At 39.2% G+C, this 23,329-nt stretch overlaps 5 protein-coding genes across 6 annotated transcripts; 3 read left to right on the forward strand and 2 right to left on the reverse strand.

The window, feature by feature from the left end:
• Positions 1 to 146: 146 nt before the first annotated feature.
• Positions 147 to 4,513, forward strand: mif4gdb (MIF4G domain containing b). The gene is given in 7 exon segments (XM_008329670.3): positions 147 to 294; positions 716 to 812; positions 1,066 to 1,175; positions 1,378 to 1,418; positions 1,420 to 1,525; positions 1,608 to 1,700; positions 2,541 to 4,513. Coding segments are annotated over 6 exon segments (648 nt in total). The 5' UTR covers positions 147 to 294; positions 716 to 742; the 3' UTR covers positions 2,769 to 4,513.
• mrps7 (mitochondrial ribosomal protein S7) lies at positions 4,419 to 6,056 on the reverse strand. 2 transcript variants are annotated; one of them, XM_008329662.3, is made up of 5 exons: positions 5,959 to 6,056; positions 5,467 to 5,658; positions 5,329 to 5,392; positions 5,069 to 5,236; positions 4,419 to 4,962 (listed from the first exon to the last, which is right to left on the reverse strand). In XM_008329662.3, the coding sequence occupies exons 1-5, from the start codon at positions 6,000 to 6,002 to the stop codon at positions 4,741 to 4,743; spliced, it is 690 nt and encodes a 229-aa protein (XP_008327884.1). In that variant the 5' UTR covers positions 6,003 to 6,056; the 3' UTR covers positions 4,419 to 4,740. The 2 variants fall into 2 exon arrangements, with proteins under 2 accessions (XP_008327884.1, XP_024920034.1); XM_025064266.1 differs by lacking the exon at positions 5,959 to 6,056 and adding an exon at positions 5,816 to 5,945.
• Positions 6,057 to 6,162: 106 nt separating this feature from the next.
• On the forward strand, positions 6,163 to 13,206 carry gga3b (golgi associated, gamma adaptin ear containing, ARF binding protein 3b). Its single transcript, XM_008329663.3, has 17 exons — positions 6,163 to 6,298; positions 7,468 to 7,552; positions 7,639 to 7,714; positions 7,793 to 7,891; positions 7,986 to 8,109; positions 8,185 to 8,288; positions 8,412 to 8,492; positions 8,573 to 8,710; positions 8,942 to 9,023; positions 9,176 to 9,301; positions 9,394 to 9,642; positions 9,942 to 10,036; positions 10,119 to 10,261; positions 10,352 to 10,638; positions 10,716 to 10,885; positions 11,379 to 11,489; positions 11,850 to 13,206. The coding sequence occupies exons 1-17, from the start codon at positions 6,259 to 6,261 to the stop codon at positions 11,958 to 11,960; spliced, it is 2,121 nt and encodes a 706-aa protein (XP_008327885.1). The 5' UTR covers positions 6,163 to 6,258; the 3' UTR covers positions 11,961 to 13,206.
• Positions 13,207 to 13,262: 56 nt separating this feature from the next.
• nup85 (nucleoporin 85) lies at positions 13,263 to 18,110 on the reverse strand. Its single transcript, XM_025064261.1, has 19 exons — positions 18,078 to 18,110; positions 17,564 to 17,654; positions 17,306 to 17,462; positions 17,129 to 17,199; positions 16,990 to 17,033; positions 16,814 to 16,883; positions 16,604 to 16,725; positions 16,379 to 16,513; positions 16,119 to 16,241; positions 15,858 to 15,989; positions 15,652 to 15,758; positions 15,459 to 15,542; positions 15,308 to 15,373; positions 15,065 to 15,216; positions 14,842 to 14,959; positions 14,334 to 14,434; positions 14,026 to 14,177; positions 13,721 to 13,822; positions 13,263 to 13,468 (listed from the first exon to the last, which is right to left on the reverse strand). Exons 1-19 carry the CDS (start codon positions 18,108 to 18,110, stop codon positions 13,370 to 13,372), a joined length of 1,959 nt encoding a protein of 652 aa, XP_024920029.1. The 3' UTR covers positions 13,263 to 13,369.
• A 770-nt stretch (positions 18,111 to 18,880) lies between these two features.
• On the forward strand, positions 18,881 to 22,817 carry sumo2b (small ubiquitin like modifier 2b). The gene is made up of 4 exons (XM_008329665.3): positions 18,881 to 19,032; positions 20,594 to 20,725; positions 21,572 to 21,643; positions 22,061 to 22,817. The coding sequence occupies exons 1-4, from the start codon at positions 19,012 to 19,014 to the stop codon at positions 22,121 to 22,123; spliced, it is 288 nt and encodes a 95-aa protein (XP_008327887.1). The 5' UTR covers positions 18,881 to 19,011; the 3' UTR covers positions 22,124 to 22,817.
• The last annotated feature ends 512 nt before the right edge of the window (positions 22,818 to 23,329 follow it).

Genomic DNA, 23,329 nt, shown 5'->3' on the forward strand with positions numbered 1-23,329 from the left:
ATTTTGACAAGATGTTTCCCTCCCGCCATCAATAATTCCAAGGAAAGCAATACACAACAAGCGGCTTTTTCAATATTGCTTAGAAAGCACATATCAATGAAGAAACACATATAAGCATACAAAAATAAACATATAATACATATATATATATATATCTCACAATCTTTTCTTCTTGTTCGTGAGATTCATCTTGCCGTGACTGTTCTAATCTTTGGAGGGCAGTGTAGCGTCGGATGTCGTCCACATCCACTGGAGGAGACCAGTGTAAATTTGAAAAGAATTGTAGCTAAACGGGTAAAAAGTTTACACTTTGTCCTCACAGTAAATGCTTCATTGTTTATACTTTGTATTTACGTTATTGTTCCTTGTTTGAATAGCTGTTCTTACGTAGAACGGCGGTTTAGGTGCGACGGGACGCTAATTTGTTCCAACGTTAAAAAGTCGTTCGTTTCACGTTTGTGTCGACAAGGTGCTCAGCCGCTAATGTCATTAATTAAAACTAGTTAAGGCAAAGCCTATAGCTATATGTAGTTAGTCAGAGTTATAACTACTAACGTCCTCAGTTTGCCAATGTAGTGTTGTTCCTATGTGAAGCCATTCAAGTGGATTTACAACTGTTTTTATCAGGTGACATCAGAAAGTCAGTTATGATTGTGCTTTGTGTTGGAAACCTCGCAAACTATTTTTGAACGTGTTGTTGGATCTAATAACTCAGGTGTACGTCAAGGACCAAAAGTCAACAATGGAGAACTCCTCTGATGACTACAGGATCCAGTCGCTTGATCTGGACACACAGGAGACAGCGGTAAAAGGTCGTGCTTAACAGCTCTCGATACATGGAGATAATAAACTTTTGATTGAATTCGTAGTTTTAAACAGTCGTTTTTCTGTGATTATTCTCATCACTTTAGTCTTCAATATTTTTGGTATTATCTAACTTATTATGACTTATATGCAAATGTGAATATTTGAATGATATTTGAATGGAACGAAGTACATTCTGAATTAAACGACAATACCGGTGTAAGTATTTAATTATTTTAACAACTTTCTTCTGTTCTCCAGATCCTAGTGCGGTGAACCTGGAAAAAGTTTCCCACATCATTGTGGACCAGTCGTTAAAAGACCAGATTTTCAGCAAAGAGGCTGGGCGCATCTGCTACACCATAGTCCAGGTCTGTAATAATGAAAGGAAATTCACAGGAATAACTGAGACACATCTCACTTTTAATTTTAATGTCAGCCTTTCTGGCTAAGGCTCAGTCACATTACTAAATCTACTTAAGTCAGGAAATCATTGTATTATCAACACCCTTGTATTATGCCTGTATCACCTGAACCCTGTTCATCTCTCTCCTGCTTGGCTGTGTTGTTCAGGCTGAAGCCAAGCAAAACAATGGAAATGTCTTCAGGAGAAACCCGACTGCAGCAGGAGTTCAAAGTCCGTGAAGAGACCAGGGGGCGCTCTCTGCAGGAGTGGGTTTGCTACGTCACCTTCATCTGTAACATCTTCGACTACCTCAAAGTGAGAGCGACAATTGGTTTAACTGTAATGAAGATAAGTCGGACTCAGCTGTTTTAACCTGTCTGTTATGCTTGACATAAAGGTGAACAACATGCCGATGGTAGCCTTGGTCAATCCTGTGTACGACTGTCTGATGAGATTGGCCAAACCTGATGCTTTATTAAATGAGGAGGAGGTGAGTCATTGGTTTTTTTTTTTTGGTTTTTTTTTTGTGGGTCATCATCTGTTGTTTTTGTTTTACATTCATGTCATAAATGTTACATGACAATGAACCGTAAATGTGTCTGTGCTATTTAGATATTGAAATGCTCTCTGTGTATTTGAACCAACATGATAAATATGTTTTTTCATCTCTAGAAAGCTAATGTTAATCATGCATTTATAAGCCCAACAATTAAAGGTCAAAAATCAAGTCCAACCAGTTCCCGTGGTTGGACGTGGTTATTTTGTAAAATGAGATACACGTTCCATTGTACTGCTAAAACTCTTATCTACTCAATTATCTACTGCCTGCCAAAGAATATTTTTTGTCCACACTCATTGACAGCCTCAATGCTCAGAATCTGATTTTGACAGCATGTTATAGAGCAGTGATTCCCAACCACTGCGTTGTGGCACACTAGTTTGCTGTGAGAGATTGTTAGGTGTGCCGTGGAAAATTATCCAATTTCACTTAATTGGCCAGTATATCAATGTTGTAAACAGGCCAAGATTTTAGTCAATTATGAGGTCATTTAATCTAGAAGATTATTTATTTTTATTTATTATATTTTATTACATGTACGTTTTGTGAGTTTTTTGTGTGGTGGTGTGCCGTGGACTTCTGATGATATACTGTATATGAGCCCTGGCTCAAAAAAGATTGTGTTATGTTATGAAACATAATCATTTCAACAATCTTAAAATACCATCTCAAAGCCCAGCCTGTGTTTGAGGCGGCTTCTAATTCTGACATCAGGCTTGTGTTGGACCAGCCTCACCAATATGAGCCGTCGTCTCCACCTTCCTCCTGCAGGTGGACTGTCTGGTGCTGCAGCTGCATCGCATTGGTGAACAGCTGGAGATGATGAACAGCCAGCGCATGGACGATCTCTTCTTCCTGCTGCGTGATGGCTTCCTGCTCCAGGAGGGCCTCACTTCCATGGCTCGTCTGCTGCTGCTGGAGATCCTGGAGTTCAGGGCTGGCGGCTGGATACTAAGTACCACCGCCCACAAGTACTACTACAGTGAAATTGCGGACTAAGACAGACAGCTTGATGGTGGCGAGAACCTCTGTTTGCAGTTGTGTTAAAAGTGCCACTGAGTTTAAAACCAGCAAATACCTGAAAGACAGACAGATACTGATGTCTGTCACCAGTCGTCAGTGGAGTTTTCGTACAAAGACTAACATTTTGCTGGAATCTTACATGACTTTGATGATATTACTGAGACGTGCCGTGGATGTGGGATGTGCAATAGTTCAATAGTTAACGAGGTTTTGCCACATTCAGGTACAAACAGGATTGTTTTGAAGTTGTAAAAGTAGCGTGTGGTTTTATTTTAATTTTTTGACATTCCTGTTCATTTCTGACATTCATTATCACATAATGTAAAGAGAATTTAAAGAGACATTCCAGTCAGATAGAAGCTGACATGGTCTTTGCTTTAACTTTTTATTTTGTGACCAATGATTATTTGATACAATATTTTTATTGAGTGAATTTTAGGTGTATAATTTGTGCCATTTAAATGGCAGTTCTGCAGTTTTTCAACTCTCCCTGGAGCATTTTATCACTTTGCTACACATCTGAATTCAGGGATCTTTAGTTTTTCTTTCAACTTAAGTCATTATTAACTTATTATTTTAAAATAGCACATGATTCATTCATAACATAAACTAATAAGTGTGCTCTCATCAGCTGCAGTAAAACCCAGAAACAAACCATTTAAAAAATATACAATTATATTAATGTTTCTGTCTAAACTCATAACTGTATTTACCATTCCCTCCCCTATAGGTGGTGCTATGAACAAAGTCTGAATTTGTTGCTGCCACATTATTGCTTTAATATAAATCTAATTCTATAAGTGTGCTCCTTCAACTGAGTGAAAACCAAATGTAAGTGTTATTTACACCAAAACTACAAAAATGCTTGATTTAAAATACATTACTTAATTGATCCCAGTCCTCCCAGTACACTTCTTCAAGTTCTAATGGTAGCTGGTATTCTTTTTGGTGGCCCAATAAAAATGACACAACTGAGAATTAATTTAACTGTAATGTTTTTGCCTGCATTTAAAAGTTTGAGACTGAAGTCACAGTACAACAGTGTTTCCTGGTTTTACAGCCTTGGTTGATGGGAGCAGACTCTTCAGTTGTAGTTGAGGTGCTAAAGCAGCAGCTATTTTTCTTCGTTTACATTTAAACAGGTCATGAGTAGAAAGATGATTCAGATTCCACCAGCACTTGTGACACAAATGTAGCCATTACTTTGAACTCTTGACATCCTTTCAATTCAATGTCCTCACCAACGACAGAGATCCTCAACCAAAGCTGTGCCTTGACATCAGACACAAGCGAAAGACATGCAACATATTAGAAAAGGAGTGGGGAGTTTAATGTAAATAAGAGAAGCTTAGTACATATTGTATTTTTTAGAGCAGTCAAACAATCAAAAAACAACAACAAAACAATCAAGTTCTTACAGTAGGAGAACAGTAGGGAAACATTGACCAACATGATTGTGTTTAGACTTGGTGTGTATTAAACCATTTCCACTTAAAGGTTGAAATTAGATTTTGACCACAACTGACCAAAGGAGAAGTTAAGTGTGATGGTTGTTGACAATTTGAAGTCTTAATGACAGGAAACAGTAATGACTGCAACATACAACAGGATCCTTCTTTTTATTACTTAGTTGGAACATTGTTATATCATTAATTTCCTTTATTTGTGGTTGTTTTTACATTGAATGCAAATACGTGTTGTAATAAATCTCTGGAACTTGATCCTGTTTCAGTCTCATGTCTTTCATCAAAACAACAAAAGTGTCTTTTCTACACGCCCCAGTTTTTCCAAGCAAATTCTTCAACAATAGTCCATGTGTGGTGCATTGTCCGGTCCGCAATCCTTCCACCAAAAGATGTACACGGTATTAACTATTTACAGTCAGGTTTTAAGATCCATTGTCTTCAGGTGTCCCGTGACTGTATTTTCAGTCTTAAGGAATGCATTTCTACCACCAGCGAAAGTGGGCGAAGGCTCTGTTGGCTTCAGCAACCTTATGCATCTCATGTTTCTTCTTGATGGCGTTGCCCTCCATGATGTAAGCTGCCATCAGTTCCTGGGAAAGCTTTTCATGCATTTGTGTGCGTCTGTGTTTGTTGTCCCTGCACTCCGTGAGCAGCCACTTCATAGCCAGGAAGCGACGCCGGTTGTCTGACAGCGGGGTAGGAACCTGAGAGGAGAACACCAAAGGATTTAATGTCATTGCATTGACGTTTTATTTTGTTTAAAGCTTTAATTTAACCAGCGTAACCTGGTTAAATTGTTAAATCACTGACCTGATAATACCTTCCACCTTTTTTTAAACTGATCACTCCAACAACTGGCTTACAATTCTCCAGAGCTTGGTGAAAGATGGTGTACGGGTTACACTCGATCTCCTCCTTCTTCCCCTCAGCAGCCTTGTGGTATTTCTCCACCTGTTTCCTCTTCATCTCCTCTAGGGTCTGGAAAAAATATACTTACTGTTTCATTTTGCCCTTAGAAATAGAAATAGATAATTGTCTATATTATTGTGTTTTTTGTGTGTTTTGTTTACTTGTGTCATAATCTCTCTCGCCAGAATCTTGTTCCCATTTTTCATCATCATATTGATGAATTTACTGAAAAGCAAAAAACAGGTTCAGTTTTGAACAAACACGTTAAGCGCAATGATCTGCTGACGCCTAGGTTTTACCTTAGAACTGGGTCGTCAAAAACTGAGCTGGTGACTGAATTGGTCGCTGCCTTGATGGGTCTGATTGCTTTAAGCTGCTGCTGCTCTTTCTCCTCAGCTGTCAGCTCTGTCTCTGTTTTGCTGTACACATCCTTCCTGACTTCTGGATCCAGATAATAGGGATTATACCTGCTCCACCTGACCAGGAACACCCTGCATGTAAAGGGTGACACAGAATTATTAGTATTAAAAATGTATTTGTTTCAAGCTTCGATTTAAGTCAAGTCTGTTAGCATTGTTTTTGGGATTATAATATTTGAATGTCTGTCTTCAATCTTAACATATATTCAACTTCATATCGACATCTTACATGTGCAACAGGAAATTGCTTTGTTCAACTTAGATCGATTACATCGCACGTTATTGCTTTGAGGCGGGAACAGTGCGCCACTAAACCCACTTATTTATAAGAAAAATGTATATATACATCTGTCGAACAGGTAAATTTCCAACCTTGGTAACCAGGGTTTCAGTAGTCCCGATATAGAGGCCGCCATCTTTACAATGTGAGTGTCATGTAGGACCCCAGGCTTTGCAGCTTCTCACGATGCCTGCTTAAAAAAAATAAGACAATAGAACAGAAAATAAGATAAAAAAAACTGTGTCTACAGTTGAAAAAATAAAATTATATAAGCATGTAGCTTTATGTGTTTAAAATTTAATATAATGTACGCTGTTGTTAAAATGATTCCAAGCATTCCTTTCAGTCTCTCGCGCATACGTAGCTGACATCACGCGATGTTTTGAAGTGCTATGGCGTACCAGGAAGGGGAGTCGCTTGAATCCTGGCTCAGTGAGTGTTTAATCCCATTTTATGAAGTAAATATTTTGTGGAAATGGCAATATGACGTTTTTATGGACGACAGAGTAGTGTGTCTCAGCGTATGAAGGCTGTCATCCGCCACCCGGCCGCTGGCGGACGCTGTCAGTCTAATGTTTGCAGCGGGAATTAGCTGGATGGGTGGAGAGCTTTAATAACACACTGATGGCAGACAGCAGTGACAGGGAACTGGGTGCAGACAGCTGTTCCTCAACACACACTCATATTTCTGCAGGACACAATCACACTGGTCTGTTTGATAGTAAATGAGCTTCACAAAACACAACGAACTTCACAATTGTGTGTTAACGTTGTGGTAACAATTACTGCATTGTAATGGTCGCGACGAGGCTCAGTGATACAATAGATACTCTGAGTTCAGTCCCAGATAATGTTGTTAATCTGAGACTGATTACAATTACTCAGGTGTTCTACACATTTAACGTACTGATTTTGCGTATACATTCTCAACTGATTTCATATTCTCACTTCATGCCTCAACAACACCAATAATTAGGAAGTCTTTGGTGGCCCACTTCTGGTATGCAGCTGTCGACAGAATAGGCTGTAAGTCCCTCCAAGGTAAACCACAAACTTGAAACTTTGTGGAACCAAACAAACAAGTCTGACCCAAAACAAGAACATCTTTTGTGATTGACATCTGGGGCTTTTATGAACCAAATGACAAATTGAATGACATGTTGTTGAATATTGATTTGTTTCTACAGAAGAACATCTTTTGTGGTTGACATCTGGGGCTTTTATGAATTGAATGACATGTTGTTGTTGAATATTGATTTGTTTCTACAATAAGATAATAATAATAAAATAAATAAAATAAAATAAGTGTATTTTCAAAATTAAAAAATATAGCCAGACAACCTGTGCTAAATATTCTCATTTGTATTTTCAAAATTAAAAAATATAGTCAGACAACCTGTGCTAAATATTCTCATTAATGGTTGCCTTTTAAGTCTTTACAATGGGTTTGTCTTTAAAAAAAAAATACCTTTAAATGAAGCATCACCTCCTTATATATCTTTACAATGGGTTTGTCTTTAAATGAAGCATCACCTCCTTATATTTAAGAAAGAAACAGAAGTTGCATTACAGTAATCATTGTGTTTGTAACTCTGCTTCAGATAAAGCCACCCATCCAACCAACAGACAGGAGGACTGGGAGTACATCATAGGCTTCTGTGATCAGATCAACAAAGAACTGGAAGGGTATGTCTGTCAAATACTCGAAGAAATGTTTTTTGTTAATGTCAACAAGTCTGTTCTTTTAATCCAATGCAGTTTTGCTCTTTCAGTCCTCAGATTGCTGTAACACTGCTCGTCCACAAAATACAGTCACCCCAAGAATGGGAGGCTCTCCAGGCGCTGACAGTGAGACATGTCCTGTTTTTAAGTCAGTCTTTCTCATTTCTTCCACTTAAACATCTATGATATTATTATCTCAAATAGGTGCTGGAAGCCTGCATGAAGAACTGTGGGAGACGGTTTCATAATGAAGTTGGAAAATACAGGTTTTTGAATGAGCTGATTAAAGTCGTGTCTCCCAAGGTAAGCATTTCCAATGTACACCTAGGCTTTATGCTCCATAGAAAGAATTCTAATGGGTTTTTTTATTCACTAATGTCTGGCTGTTTGGTTTTAGTATATGGGTGACAGTACACCTGAGAAAGTGAAGATGAAGATTGTAGAAATGTTATACAGCTGGACTGTTGCTTTTCCCAATGAAGCCAAAATCAATGAAGCGTATCAAACACTCAAAAGACAAGGTGGGCGTGAAGAGCATTCTCATAATAATCTCATATTAATTCTCATAATTAACCCAAAATGCATTCCTCTTGTAGGTTTAGTGACACAAGATCCAGAGTTACCGCTGGACATGACGTTAATTCCCTCACCTCCAACTCGTCCTAAGCATCCAGTATTTGACAACGAGGACATGGGGAAGGTGAGGAAATCAGAGAAAATAATGAATAACTCTTGTCCAAGTTTGTCAAAATCATCATTCTACACATAGCTAATACATTCCTCCTTTAATTGAAGTCACTTTTGTATTTGTGTTCTGGTTCAGCTGCTTGCTGAGCTTCTCAGGAGTAAAAATCCAGAAGACCTGCAGGAAGCCAACAGACTAATAAAGAATATGGTGAAAGAGGTCAGAACAGAACGCTGATAACTGTAACCTGCGGAATTTCAGCAGAGTAGTTTTTACCTTCTGTTAATTATGCCTCACAGGATGAGGCCCGAGTGCAGAAGTTGACTAAACGTGTGCATACACTGGAGGAGGTCACCATCAACGTGAAGCTACTGACGGAGATGTTGTCTCACTACAACAAAGACAGCTCCACTGACTCTGACAAGGAAATCATCAAGGTGTGTATGATGATGACATGATAGGTTAAAATATGATTCAGCACGATACAAGATAAGACGGATAATCCAGAAATATCCATTTTGAATCCCTGTGTTTTTGTATTAGATTGAAACAATGAAGTAAAAATTATTCAACCATACCATGTCTTCACCACTAGAGCTTGCTAATGTATGCCTTGAAAGACAATTTGTGTGATTGTGTACTCTATTATTCTTTGTGTTTCACCTCAGGAACTGTATGAACGGTGTGATAAGCTAAGACGTGCTGCCTTCAAAATGGCCACTGAGACAGAGGACAATGACACCTGTTTAGGTTTGTTGTTTAAAATAACAAATTTAAGAGTATAGATATTGAATGCGATTTAAAACCCATCAAAGGTGTCCTGTGGAAATGGCTAACTCCTCCCGGGAGTTCATAAAGGAATATGTGTGTCTCCTCTAAAACTCTGCACATCTGCTGTCCAGGTGACATCCTCCAGGCCAGTGATGATCTCTCCAGGGTCATCAACTCTTATAAGAACATTGTGGAGGGACTGCCAATCAACAGTTACAATGAAGAACCTCAATCTACGACTGCTGCAGTTGAGAGCGGTGAGAGATGTTCTTTAAAAGTAAAAACATAAACCTTTCTTGCAGAAGGTTTGATTGTTTCCACGGTTTCATTTCTTTCTGCCACTCTCCAGAGACCACGGACACTTTAATCGACCTCACTGACCTCGACGCTCCGAGCCCTCCTCAGCCCATCCTCCCACCCTCTGATCCCTCGCATCCTTTCTCCACCAATGGCACAGGCTCCCCCATACCTTTCCTTCCTCCTCCTCCCAAACACCTGACCAGCTCTCATGGCAGTCAGAGCAGCAGCCCGAGTCATCCTCCACTGGGCCAGGCCTCCACTTCTCTATCGCTCCTCGATGACGAGCTGCTCTCCTTGGGTATTAATCCACAGTCGATACATTACACTGACGTGGTTCTGGTCATTATCAGAACCATAATCACCAGTATTTATCTAAAATGTTTTTTTTCATATTCAGAGCTGTTCATTCAGATCATGCTGCATTGCACTTGTAATGATATTTTGATTTTATTTAAAGGACAAACAGGTTTTGTTTTACTCATTGGATCAAATGTTCCTGAGCATAATACAATTGTAAAATGTGCCATGTCCATTAATAACAGAGACATATGTTTGAATAAGAGCATTTAAAAGCTCTTGACACTCTTTGGTTTGCAGGACTAAACGAACCCCCTGCGTCTGTGAGCAGCCAATCAAAGCCAACATTAATCGAAGTGTCCAATCAGTGGGACTCACTGTACGTCCTTCAGAAGGTTTGTGAAATCACAGTAAACTACACACCAGAGACTGTTATGTTTGTAAACACAGGCGATGAGTTGTGGTGTCTTTCTGCAGGCTGTACCATCAAACGTCGCCATGTTTGGCAGTGTTGCTTCATCGGCTCCGGTGGCGTCTCAGAGCGAACCATCATCCAACCTGCAGAGTCTTCAGAACCTGCAGGACTTGGCCATGTTAGGGTTTTCATTAGATCATAAGATGTACAGTATTTTCCTTTTAGCGTTTGATTAAAAAACAAATGTGGTGCCTTTATGGAGAGATGTGATAGAATTTGTGACGTCCATCTTCAGGTTGTCCAATCAGATGACACCCAGAGGAGGCAACTTAGGAGTAACTCCTGCTGTGGCACCTCCTCACATACCAGGACAGGCCTCCTCTTCTGCAGCTGCTCTTCAGGGTATGATGCCTGGTTCTCCTGCCCTGTCCCACCCTACAGTCCAGAGTCTGGGCTCAGCTCCAGGCAGCCCACTTTTCCACTCGCTCTCTCCCTCCCACCCTCCACCACAGGGCAGCCCAGCAAGAGCAGCAGACGTCTCACTGAGCAACGTTCACGTCCCTCTGGAGTCCATCAGACCGAGTAAGGACAGAGAGATGGAGGAGCTGAGTAAATAACTGTGAAGTGGTGTGTGTTTAATGTCTTCACCCTGTCCTCAGGTAAAGTCCTGCCAGTGACGGCCTATGACAAGGATGGCGTTCGTGTTCTGATCAACTTCGCCTCTAACTGTCCCCCGGGCAGGCCCGATGTGCTTGTGATGGTGGTGTCCATGTTAAATACAGCGCCTCTCCCTGTTCACAATGTGTTACTGCAAGCTGCTGTACCCAAGGTAGACATGCACCTCCTGGACTTGATTGTGATTGTTGTCCACAGCAACCCTATTTTGTCAGTCCTAGTGAAGAGCTGTCATATATTGTTCAAAACTTCATAAAGATGATAAATTGGAGTCTGGCTGCAATAATCAAGTACATTAAAAAAAAGTTATTATCTGTACGTTAGCCTTAAAATTCACTTTTTGTTAGTTTAGTTAAGATGGTTAAAGTGTCTTGGATCCAAACTCTAAATCCAGAATGTTTTCAAAAAAAATTCTATAGTCGCATCCAGAAAGTTTTACTAAAATGCTAACACATATTTGAATACAAGTATGTGTATTCACTCATCTCACGTGGAGCTCAAGTTTTTTTCAAACATACATTTTGTTACTTTAACACATCCTCAGAGATGTTTTAAAAATCACTGCGACATAGAAATGGCCAGAGCCATCTTTAAGTAAAGGCACACAAATATAGAAGTACTCACTCAGTCTCTCAACTTTACACCAGACGATGAAGGTGAAGCTGCAGCCCCCATCAGGAGCAGAACTGGCACCGTTCAATCCCATCCTCCCTCCATCCTCCATCACCCAGATCATGTTGTTGGCAAATCCAGCAAAGGTACGTGACCTCATCAACAAAGAGAGAATCTCTGGGCCTCTTCCAGACCACTGCCAAACCCTGCATTTCTAGGAATTTTTTTTATATAAAAGCAAAGTCACAAATCATCAGAGAAAATGCTTGGTCATTATGCTCTTATGTGAGCAGAGCTCATTGGCTCATTAAACCACGGTAATTTAATTAAACTATTTTGAATGCATTTTTTGAATATTTTTGTCTTTTAGTGGAACACATTCCTTTTTAACTGCTGTATGCATGATTTAGTTCTCAACACAACTTCTCTTGTCCTGAGACATCGTGACCAGATGATAAAGATGCAAACAAACATCTGTGTGTGTGTGTGTGTGTGTGTCTTTACAGGAAAAAGTGCGTCTGCGCTACAAGCTGGCGTTTACACTCGGAGACCATTTGTGCAATGAGATCGGAGAGGTCGACCAGTTCCCTCCACCAGAGATGTGGGGTCATCTATAGCAGCATGAAGGTCTTGAAGGACAGATCGGCGGAAGGTCTTAACTCCATGAAGGGGTGTGTGTGAAGTCAAGTACATCCCAGAGAGAAGTAACAGGTCCACAGCTTCACATTCTCTAAATAACATTACCATTTTCTGGCCATTGTTTTACACTTGTAAGATGTTAACAGACCACCAGTTTTGTTCCTGGTTTGTTTTATGAAGAGCTTGTAGAGTCAAGTTGATGAGAAAGTAAAAAGCTCAGCGACATGTCCTTTACCTTCATGTTTTGAATTTACGTTGGTGTCATGAATAACTATTGTTCAGCATAGATTTAAATCAAGTTATTAAGTTGTGAGGAGGCCAGTGTCACAACATAACTGACACCTGCTGCCATGAAACCCCAAAGAAGATGAAATGACATGGACATGAGAAAAATACAAGTTTCACTAAGTTTGCTTCACTTAAAACACTTTGTTGTTGCTCTGCAGCAGAACAAATATTTGATTTAAATGAAAAAAAACTACTGAGCCTCTACATACTGTAAACGGTCTAAACAAATGAAGTCTGTGCTTTTATTTACTTCTTACTGATAACACCAACCAGGCTGCACTTGGTATACTTGAAACAATGATAATATATACTTGAAATAGTGGATTTCTAGAATGCAGTTACACTGGAATGTATAAACAATAGACATCCACTAACGTAGGACGATGGATGGTTGATGTGACATTATTTTCTAAACATTTATTTTAGTAAATTCTCATCTCAAGTTACCCTGTGTTATAGAAGTGGACCATCGATGTTTAAACAGCAGCACAGTGTTTGATTTTATTGACAAATACTCTTTTGTTTCTGAGTATAGTGAGTGTAGGCTTTTCTTTAAAGTGACCTTTATTTCTTGTTATCTGGGTTATACTTTAGCAGCTCTTCTGTGTCTGTGATGTATTTAAGGACATTTACCACCTCAGTATTCGGAGGATACACGATTGTTTTCTGTGCAATTTCAGTGCATCACTGAAACTGGAAAATGTGAAGCAAACTAGTTCAAGAGTTGCGTTTAGGAAGGATTGTTCTGTCAGGCCAAACTATCAAACCATCACATCCCATATGGAACGTAAAGGAGTGTTTTTTAGTACAGAAGTGTGTAATGTGTCTTTGTTGTATGTGGACATGTGACGTAGATTTTGGGAGTGTCAGGTTTGTACATACTGTATGGTGCCGTTTCTTCACTGCATGATTAAAAATAAATTTCTTTCACTGGTAGCTTGACTTTCTGAGCTGATTTTTTCCTGCCGGACAAATTTACCTCAACCAGGTAATGAAATCATGAAACATTTTATTATCAAAGACATTTTAATCACTGGAGTTTTATTTACAGTACAAAAAAAAAAGCAAAAGATGGCATTTTCCGTGGCGACGTCATCACTCAGGTCTCCACTGTTCCCTCTTTAACGATGGCGATCGCCAGGTTTCTGGCCATGGCTAGTCTCAGCAGCTCCACCTTGGTTTTCTCCACTTCGTCCTCCTGAAGAGAAAACAAACACACACATCAGAGGTGAACCAATTTACAGAACCTTTCATAGTCAGAGGCATCACCGCAAAATTAGTTTGGTAAACAGTGATGGACGAGAGCTAACTACCAGGATAAAGCAAAAAGTGTATGTTTTTATTGTTGATTTTATTGTTTTTGTGTATTATTGACATTGACTGATCACTAGGTAACTGTAATAAAAGGCCTTTGAAAATACATGAGCGAGGGCTCATTTGTAATGCCTACCTGCATGGGTTTGTCTTTACTGGGAGCTGTGGTGTTGAGTGAAGACGTCAGCTCCTCTAAACAGTACATCAGCTCATAAGTTTGGTTTGCTGTGAAGATGACCTTTGAAAAAAACCCCAACATGTTATTAAAACAGACTGCAGAACAATCTTTTACTTCTGCTGCGTTGTCCACATCAGTATTTGAAAAGTACTGTACTAATTTCTATAGGATTTTCGGTAAGGTTTCATAATGACTAAAACTAAATCCCAGCAAAGCTGAGTGAGTTAATCAATGTCAATGTGAATCATCTTATGATGGCCGACCTCTTTTTGCTCCAGTAGTGGCAGGGCATCAGTCAGCAGGGTCATCCAGAAGCTGCGGGGGGCAATCTTGGCCGTCATGAGGGAGAGGAGCAGCGTGGCCGCTTCTCGAAAGCGCTTCTCTCCATACAGCTTATGGAACTCCCTGTACTTTCCTGGAAATAGAAGAACAGCACAGTACAGTCAATACTTGAGTGTGGCAATATACAGTATATATTGCAGTTTTTAACAGTACATCAATGCATAGCGGGATTTATAATATGTACTGTCGCCCTAAAATGATATTTATAACTCTCTCTACTTTTCCATACCTAGGAAAGTCAGTCTGTCACTGAGCAGCATCGCTGAGCCCAGGTTGTCGATCAGGTCCAGGTCAGAGAATGTTCCTCTCTCACAGTAATCCTGAAGGAATCTGACCAACACACAGACACTTGTAAACTAATTGAAAGGTAGTGTTTGTACCATGTTGTTTGCCTGACTTTGTTAAGTGTGTGTGGTCAGGCTGTAATCAACACACTCCAGAGGAACAACGTATCACAGCTGACTGTCTGTTTTACCGCCTGTCTGTGATGCATATGTTGTAGCAACAGACAGTAGCAACAGTCAACACGCTGTGCGACCTCTTGCAACAGTGTGAGTGTGTAACAGAGTGAGAGAGGTAAAAACTGGATAGAAAACATTCCTGTATCTTCAGGGTCAATTAAACTATGTTGTACATAATAAAAAGTTAAAATATTAACAATGGAACTGACATGTAAACAGTCACTATACTTTAATCGCCAACTAAAAAAGAATCTTAGTGAAGCTCCAGACACTGACCTCTCTGAGATGAGAGTGGCCAAAGCAGCATCCTTGGCTCTGATGCTCCAGGACAGAGCAGAGCCCAGCCTGTTGTTCCTCAGAGTCCTCATGGCCATGATCTTACAGATACTGCGCACTGAGGAGAGACAAACACGTGAAGGTCAAAGGTCTCCCATTACAGTGAACCAAAAAGCATTATTTGACTTCTCTGTTTGGATGCAAACAGAGGAAGCTTCTGTACCTTGCTCTGACATTTGCCTCTGCTCACAGATCCTCAGCACCTTCAGGGCTTTTCTCTCCGTGTCCAAAGGAACGCGTTCGATGAGCAGCTCCAGGTAAACACGGCCAAACTCTGAACAGTGGTCAAAGTAATCCACGGCCAACTGCCACAAACTTCACGCACACATACATGCACGCAACAATCCATTTTAAAGCAAAAACAATTCACCCCAGACTTTCTACCCAACGCTTCTCATCATCTTACCTGTGGTGAGTGAAGAGCCCAGACGCATATTCCAACAGGAGAAACTCTCTTAGGTTTGAACCAAAACTGTAACAAAATAGAATCTCTGGTCAATGCTGTTTCCAATGAATACAATGTATCTAAGACAAATAAAGCACATCAGAGAGCTTACTGTAGATTATGAGACTTAAGGAGTTTACAGTGATCCAGCAGATCTGTGATATGGGCCACAAACCACCAGTTGTTGAGAGCAATGCTAGAGGAAAACGAAGGTAGAGGGGAGAAATGCTGATTTTTTTTTTTTCAAATTTCAGTGCAATATTATGTTGCATCTCGTATCCTCACCACAGACCTCTGTGTCGTACCTGCAATCCTTAATGACCTGGTGAATATCGATCTCAAATGCGGCCAGCAGGATGCTGTCCAGAGGTTCTGGCGTGCTGCGTGGGTCCAGGAACATGGTCAAACATGACTGAAGTATGAAAGGACACACAAACACATGTAATTAAATAAGGAGGATACAAAACAGACAGTGACCATTGGGGTGACAGAAGCTACAAATGTGGGCTACCTGTGCATAGAAGTGTAACTCTGTGGCTTTAACTGTCGGGTGGCAGAACAGCAGTCTCGTCACCAGGAAATGATACCAGGTGCTCAGCAGTTCCTTCTGTGTGAGTAAAGTGTCTTCATCTCCCACTAAAATCTGAGACAATCATGAACACAATGAAGGACAATTTGTGTTAGAATAGGGGAAAGAAAGTGCTGTCATATTGTCATACTGACTAGTCAGGTTGCATTTAAGCATAAATGGATATTGGATTAAAACATCCACCTTGCAAATGAGCTCCAGGTGCTGGTTGCTGGCAAATGACCCATCCTGTAGGCAGCGGTCCACCTCGTCATGCCAGTGTCTCCACTTCACATCAAACTCTGCTAACGGCTGCGTTCCACCCGGCTTAAGGACCATATCATCGACAATTCAGATTTAAACAACTGTTTAACTAAAGAACTGATATCTGTGCAGTATAAAGGAAGGAGGTAGCTTATTGAAATTATTTCCTAGGTACAAAATCAACTAAAACCTGGACTCACCTTGTAGAAGGGCATCTTGCTCAGCAGACTGTCCATCAGCTTGTACATGTTTCTGGACGCAGGATGCAGCATTGCCTGCTTTACCAGCATCTGCCTCGCTTCTTCCAACCTTCCCTGTAAAACATAACTCACTACCTGCAAAACGCAACGTCAAAATATGTAAGTTCACACACACAAACACTGAAGGAGATTTGTTGCAGTTAGTTAGTCCTGTGCTGTACGTACCACATCCCAGTAGTCGCAGTGCTCAGCTGGGCTCTCGCTTTGAAGCACATCTCTGGCCTTTTCGTCCACATCAGCCCTGTGCAATCTAATCCAGTCCAAAAGGTGGAGCAACAGGGAACCAGCTAATAAGACACACATAAATGTATTACTGAGCAACAACAACAATAATAGTAAGTAAGAAAATTTAAATTAACAAATTTAAATTATCACCTGGAGCAGCATCAATGAAAAGCACTTCACACAGATTCCAGATGAGCTCTATGGCCAACAGAATGGAGACCTGTGCCGAATGTTAATGTTATGAAAGTGTCAGAAGAAAATAAAGAGCTCAGGAGGGTTACGTCTTTGCAGATTTCTTCAAATATATAAATAAAAGTGGTTCATACCTGATTCCCATACTCTGTGGCCAATTTTGAATCTTTTGTTGAAACTAGAGAAAAAAAAGAGATTTTATTTTACCTCCCTGAATAAACCAACTAAACTCACAGCTAAAAATGTCAGAACTATATTTGAAAAAAATCTCACCTGCAACTTGTTGGAGTTCTTCCATACAGGCTCGTATCACAGATCTGTAGTTTTTACTGACGCTAACAAACCTGGGGAGATATACCAAGCTTGTTTTATCTATTTGTAAGTAAATATAAGTAATATACAAGGCTAATACGCTGCCCTAAACTGGAAATCAATGGAGAGAAAATTTACTGTGGCTTTTTGGATTTGCTTGGGAGGTCCTCTCCAATCGTCTGCAGTCCGACAAAGATGTGATGTGACTCATTGAAGAGTTTACGTAAGATAGGAGAATATATGTCTTCATCTTTCCTGACCTCATGAATGAAGGTACAGGGTGATCTTTTGCTCCCTGATAAAAGACAAAAAGGACAAAACTAAGTAAAATTAATGACAACAAAAATGGATAAATAGAAAGTGTACAGTGACAATTCAAATGATACTGATACAGACCTGATGCTTTGTACAGGGTCTCATACACAAGGATATCACCAGGACCCCAGGCAAACCCTAAATGCTTGTCATGACTGGCCGCAGGAATATTCTATATGAGAATAAAAATGTAAAAGAAACTCTTGAGAACCTTGTGACTTGGACATTAACTAAAAAAGTGGGGTTGCAATTGAGGCAGATGTGTTACGCAAAATGCCCCCACTTAATATTTTATAGACAGGCGCTGTTGAAGACACAGAAAATTAAAAATCAAAATACAAAAGAAGTTTGAAAATCAAGTTTGAAATCTATCCAAGTGAGATGATACTAGTGAGTCACATAATCCAATTCGGAATTGAATACTTCATTTAAACCTGACAATAAACCGATTGAAACATTTTTGAGAAAAAGGAATCTCTCAATCTGACTGAAGTATGCTGTCAAGTTGACAGGTTGTTACTATGTAGCTAAATGTTAGCTGGATTGCTATTTACTTTCTGTAAATAAAGCGAAAATAGGCTCAGCGGTTACTTACAGTAATGACCGGCTCGACATCTACCTCCTCCATTAAAGAAGACCTATATCTACACTGCAAAAATACAATAATATTAGATTTTACAACTATAATGACTTCTTTTCATAACCCTAAGGTACAATGCAGCTCCCGCGCCTCTCTTTCAGCCGAACAAATGACGGCGCACGCGTGATGACGTCAGGGAAAGGGCTGCTCTATTTACTGCCTGTTTCATTGTACACATTGTTGTCTAATGTATTCTCATTCAGGTATCCAAAGAAATGACCTATTCATAAATTGTATGTCCATGATTAAAAATTTCATATTTAAATTCTATATAAGAAGAGTACACGATATAAAAGCGAATTAAATAAAAAACATCGTGCAAATATTTAAATTATAATAATTTATAATTTAATTAATAATTATTATCATTATTACAAAGTGGTAGATATAATTTCATTGTAGATACGACATTACTTCAATACCAGACAATTCGTTTTTGATTCTGTATGCTTTGCTCACAGGAGAGGGAAAACAAGATGGCCGCCAGGATTCAGGGTATAAAAACTGACAACATTTACTGAAAATACTGCACCTCCGTAGTATTGCTTTTGCCTAGAATGGTGATTAGATCCTAACTATGTAGCCAGTTAGGTATTTAAATGCTTATTCTGGCATGGAATTTCCTTTAAACTACAACAAAAAGTAAAACACCGCTGTGCGCGTGCATGTGGCGCTCGCCACCTCCTTAACGCGCATCCAGTCTCTCCCGCCCATGCAATGACTGCGCTTTAGTCCATGTGACTAAGGGCAGCCATTCACTGATGATAGCGATGGACGCGCACTGCATCGAGATCGCGCACGCTGGGTTCGAAATTTGTAGGGTGGGCGAGTACGTGCGCGTACTCGTATTCTTTGTGTGGCAGCATAGAGAAGCGCCAAAAGAGTGACCATGGCTGATGAAAAACCAAAGGTGAGTCTTTTTGCATAGTTTTTCAATACCGCGTTATTTAAGCGAATTTGTGAAGTGAGCGGGCGTCTAAATATAGACAGTCCCACATCTTTTGCATCATAGCGATAAAGTTCAGAGTCAAATTCAACTCCTAGCCATCCCTACTTTGATAGAGCGGAAGGTTTGTGAACGCGCATCCACAGGCGCGCAGATGTTTTTTTTTTTTTTTTTGGTGTCAAAAACAGTGAAAATGAAAGTGAGGCTGCAGACAGAGAGCAGCTCTGACTGAGCCGCTGCTTTGTGTCATATCTTTGTCATCAGAGACGCCTGTTGTTGACGGGCGGCCTCACAGGTGTACCGAGGATCATGTGTCCTGTGTGTATGACACGGCCGCCGCGCCTGTTGGATCCAATCTGACACTGCAACCAGATGGTGTCCTCCTCACCGTGTTCTAAGATCCAAGGAGGACGTAACATAAACAACCGTCAAAACTCCATTTAAATAAATCTCAGACATTAATTTTCTGATGTCAAGCAGTGACTTTTCTGTCTGACAAGTCCGGCGAATGTAAACAAAGAGAAGTGTGCTTTGGGAACTTTTAATTTGCAAGAGAAATGCGGTGTCATTGCGTTTTTGTTTCTGTTTACCCGTAACCACGTGGTGGCTCTTGTGTTTGCTCTAACAATAATTATTTCTGTTTTCCATTTTTTACAGTAGGCACATGAAACTTGATAACAGTTAAACCATATTAAATATGTCTTATGTAAAATAAATACCAGGTATTTCCAAAATTGTATATAAATAAAATATAAAATTACACCAATTAACACCTATATATATATATATATATATATATATATATACAGTTCTCAGATCTAAACTGGTCTTATTGGCAGACTGTACAAAAATAGATGTTCTATTAACTTTATTCTATTTGAAAAGTGAATTTAGGGGTAAACTTATACAGACTATATATAATCATGAAGTAAAATAACACTGCTTGCAAATCAGTTTATAAGGTTGTAACGCCTGATGTAATGATGTTCATTGACAGGTGCCAGGATCGTAGATGTAGTGTTTCTTTTGGTTCTGATCAAATAGAAATTTTTATCTGAACAAACTACTATAATAAAGTTGTGTCCAACTTTGTTTTACACATTTTTTTTATTTTAGTGAGTTTTATTAAAGCTGTAGCTCTTGATCATTTTGTAATCAGTTCATCTATTTTCTTTGATTATTTGTTACAGATTTACTTATTATGTCAACAAAATTTGACAAATTTATAACAAAGAATGCGTCAAAGATTAATTAAAAACCCGACTCCTGCTGACTTCTAAAAAACCTTGACACCCAAATGCACCTGGGAGTTTGTTTTTTGCATTTGCATTGTTTGGATTGAGTGGAATGGAGTAAAAAGGAGAAAAACGTCTTTGGTCAGAAAGTTTGTTTTTTGGTAATTGTGATTACAGTGCTGAAGTGTATTTATTTTTTAGGTTTAGATTTTTATTTTTTATGCACTCCCAACTTCAATACTCGTAGTATCTCTACTAATCTGTGTTATCTTATTACTTCTCTACTACAGGAAGGGGTGAAGACAGAGAATAATGAACACATAAACCTGAAGGTGGCAGGCCAGGATGGATCTGTAGTGCAGTTCAAAATTAAAAGACACACACCGCTCATCAAACTCATGAAGGCCTATTGTGAGAGACAGGTGGGTGAAGCACAATATCAGTGTGCAAAACAGTCATTGCTGACCGACTGTGAACATTGAGGAAGATGTTTGTTTCAGGATGAGGGTTATTTGGTTTTCCTGTGGTGACCAGTAAAGCAGTGGTTCCCAGGCAGGAATGGGAGGAAGGGTGACTCAGTGACATCACACACTGAATGTACCCATTTCAAGTAAACATTTGCCTTGACAAACACAAGTCAACGTAATCACAGTCACTGCATGGAAATTAACATAATGTACATTTAGAACCCTGTGACTTTGTTTGCAAGTAGAAGATGCAAAATAACTCTAAAATAATACAAAAGTATTTATTTCTCCGTCAACTAGCGACCGCATGGGGAGACTTTCTTTTGCAAGTAATAAAATCTAAGCATTATAAAATTATTTTTTATTTTATTTGTTTATCTCAAGTTTCAGCTCTTCCAAAGAATATTGGGTCTGTTTAGTAAATTAACATGAGTCAGTGTTTGGACCTTAAACCTGCTATAAAAGTATTTTATATACTTTTTATGAATCGCTGTCAAACCCTGCAGTCTTTTATTTTGATATTTGTCCTTGGTGAAACTATTTTGTAATCTATATCACAGATGAGAATGACTTGTAATAAATCAAGTGTAATAAAAGGTCAAAAGAAGGACAGATGGTGCTCATTAAAAAGTTCCTAATGGTCACATTTGCAGTTGTATTTCTTTACAGACTCATTGTCCATTGTTTACTGGCTCTGAACCACATTTGTTCTGCTGCTTTTTCAACCTTCCTGTTTTACCAGAGTGGAGTTGTTTGTTTCTTCAATCCAATTAAAGTGAACTTAATGTTTCTATCCATCAGGGACTGTCAATGAGGCAAATCAGGTTCAGATTTGATGGACAACCGATAAATGAAACAGACACACCTGCACAGGTGAGTTGGATTTACTGTATTTAAGTCAGAGTTCAACAATAACCAAGTTAACATGAGTACATCATGTACTTATTTATCAATGTACATGAACAAATAATGAAACATGTCTCCTCCAATTAAAACACTTGAGAACTAAGGGCAGTGGTGGCACTACACTGCACCAGGGATCCGGGAAGTTCTTGGTACTTTCTCAACACACCAAAACCCTGATTGATCCATTAAACATTAAATCTCACATTTTATGTGAATACCACAAAGTAATATCAGAAATTATTTGCTAAATTAAATACTTTTTTAATGAATGTAAATTTTCAGATGCTACATATTTTGTAATTAAAATGTATGAATGACTTTAGTCTATATTTTTACACTTTGGACACATGGAGTGAGAGAGAAATAACCTTTGTCTCCCAACAGTTGGAAATGGAAGATGAAGATACAATCGATGTGTTTCAGCAACAGACAGGAGGCCTGATGTAACTGACCGCATTCACCACCGTTTTCCACCACCGACACAACCACGCTTCACGGCCCTTGATACACAGCGGCTGCTTCTTTGCGACTTGTCCTTTGGTCTTGACAGAATTCCATCTCTGAAGAAGTTGTCATTTTCTCTACCACACAAAACTGCTGTATAGTATGTGCATTCTCGCTCCTGTTACTTTTACTTTTGTACATAAACCAGATCCAGAGCGCCCTCAGTTCAGGTTTTGTTTGTTCATACTGTATTGTGGTAAATGTAAATGACCCCCTCCACCCACCCTAAGGGTTGTTTTTTTTTTTTTTTTTAATGGTTGCAAATAGACTTGGCCATTGGGGCTGGTTGGATTAAGCTAACTTGACCAGTCCTTGGACAAGACCTGCTCAGTTTCCTGTAAATCTCTACTAAACCCTTGTCTATTTGAATGTGGGGCTGCCTAACACTTGGTTAACACTGCATCCAGTTTGGGATTGGGCTGGGTTTGTCATTTGGTTCCTGTCGACTTCAAAAACCTGTTTTGATTTTATACATTTTTATAAGGTAGCTGATGTGTAGAGAGATGTTTTTGGTAATCATTTGACTAGGCCTAAGCTTCAGGCCTCGTTGATCCTGGAGAGATGTTTCAGTTAATAAACATCTGTTTTGTCTATTAAGATGCCTAAATAAAGCTAATGTCTTTTTTCCAAACTGTCATTATTGTTGTACAGCTGGTCACTGGTGTAATGGTCTGACCTGCAGAGACTTCTCTAAACTGAATCTGAATTATAATCACAGTTTGAAGAACCGTGCTGTGATAATGTATTCATCAATATATGTAAACCACAGAAAATACAGCAATATAAGATTATATTCTATATTCTTTATATAATGTAAGATATAAGAGGAAAATTAGTTTGTCAGAATAAATGATTATATGAATGAACACATGAACTCAGTTAGGCTAGAAATACCCGAAAGTTAACTAAAAATGTTGCAAACAACAGCTACAAGACATTGCCTTGAAATTTTCCAAAACCTTTATATATTTTCTTGACCAATGAAAAACACTTGTAAACAATTTTTATTTTGTATCTAGGGACAGAGTATTTGTGTTCAAGTTCAAGAAGAACAAAACAGAAAAAGTTTTGTCTCAAGTCTATGTTAGTCACAGAAAATCTACACTATGAGATGACTTTAAATCCCGCGGGCCCAGGTCTGACTGGTCT

Source organism: Cynoglossus semilaevis, chromosome 17 (assembly GCF_000523025.1).
Source record: "Cynoglossus semilaevis isolate Cse_v1.0 chromosome 17, Cse_v1.0, whole genome shotgun sequence".
NCBI classification, from domain to species: Eukaryota; Metazoa; Chordata; class Actinopteri; order Pleuronectiformes; family Cynoglossidae; genus Cynoglossus; species Cynoglossus semilaevis.

What these genes read in the sequence shown, in the direction of transcription:
- mrps7 (XM_008329662.3), bottom strand. Translation starts at nt 6,002, where the DNA reads ATGGCGGCCTCTATATCGGGACTACTGAAACCCTGGTTACCAAG. An exon ending in TTTGACGACCCAGTTCTAAG is followed by an intron (nt 5,393 to 5,466) that starts GTAAAACCTAGG and finishes TTTGCTTTTCAG; the next exon opens with TAAATTCATCAATATGATGA. An exon ending in AAGGTGGAAGGTATTATCAG is followed by an intron (nt 4,963 to 5,068) that starts GTCAGTGATTTA and finishes TTCTCCTCTCAG; the next exon opens with GTTCCTACCCCGCTGTCAGA.
- gga3b (XM_008329663.3), top strand. Translation starts at nt 6,259, where the DNA reads ATGGCGTACCAGGAAGGGGAGTCGCTTGAATCCTGGCTCA. An exon ending in TAAAGAATATGGTGAAAGAG is followed by an intron (nt 8,493 to 8,572) that starts GTCAGAACAGAA and finishes TATGCCTCACAG; the next exon opens with GATGAGGCCCGAGTGCAGAA. An exon ending in GACTGCTGCAGTTGAGAGCG is followed by an intron (nt 9,302 to 9,393) that starts GTGAGAGATGTT and finishes GCCACTCTCCAG; the next exon opens with AGACCACGGACACTTTAATC.
- nup85 (XM_025064261.1), bottom strand. Translation starts at nt 18,110, where the DNA reads ATGGAGGAGGTAGATGTCGAGCCGGTCATTACT. An exon ending in GAGGCAAATGTCAGAGCAAG is followed by an intron (nt 14,960 to 15,064) that starts GTACAGAAGCTT and finishes GTCTCTCCTCAG; the next exon opens with TGCGCAGTATCTGTAAGATC. An exon ending in GCCACTCTCATCTCAGAGAG is followed by an intron (nt 14,435 to 14,841) that starts GTCAGTGTCTGG and finishes TGTGTTGGTCAG; the next exon opens with ATTCCTTCAGGATTACTGTG.
- sumo2b (XM_008329665.3), top strand. Translation starts at nt 19,012, where the DNA reads ATGGCTGATGAAAAACCAAAG. An exon ending in AGGCCTATTGTGAGAGACAG is followed by an intron (nt 20,726 to 21,571) that starts GTGGGTGAAGCA and finishes TCTATCCATCAG; the next exon opens with GGACTGTCAATGAGGCAAAT. An exon ending in AAACAGACACACCTGCACAG is followed by an intron (nt 21,644 to 22,060) that starts GTGAGTTGGATT and finishes GTCTCCCAACAG; the next exon opens with TTGGAAATGGAAGATGAAGA.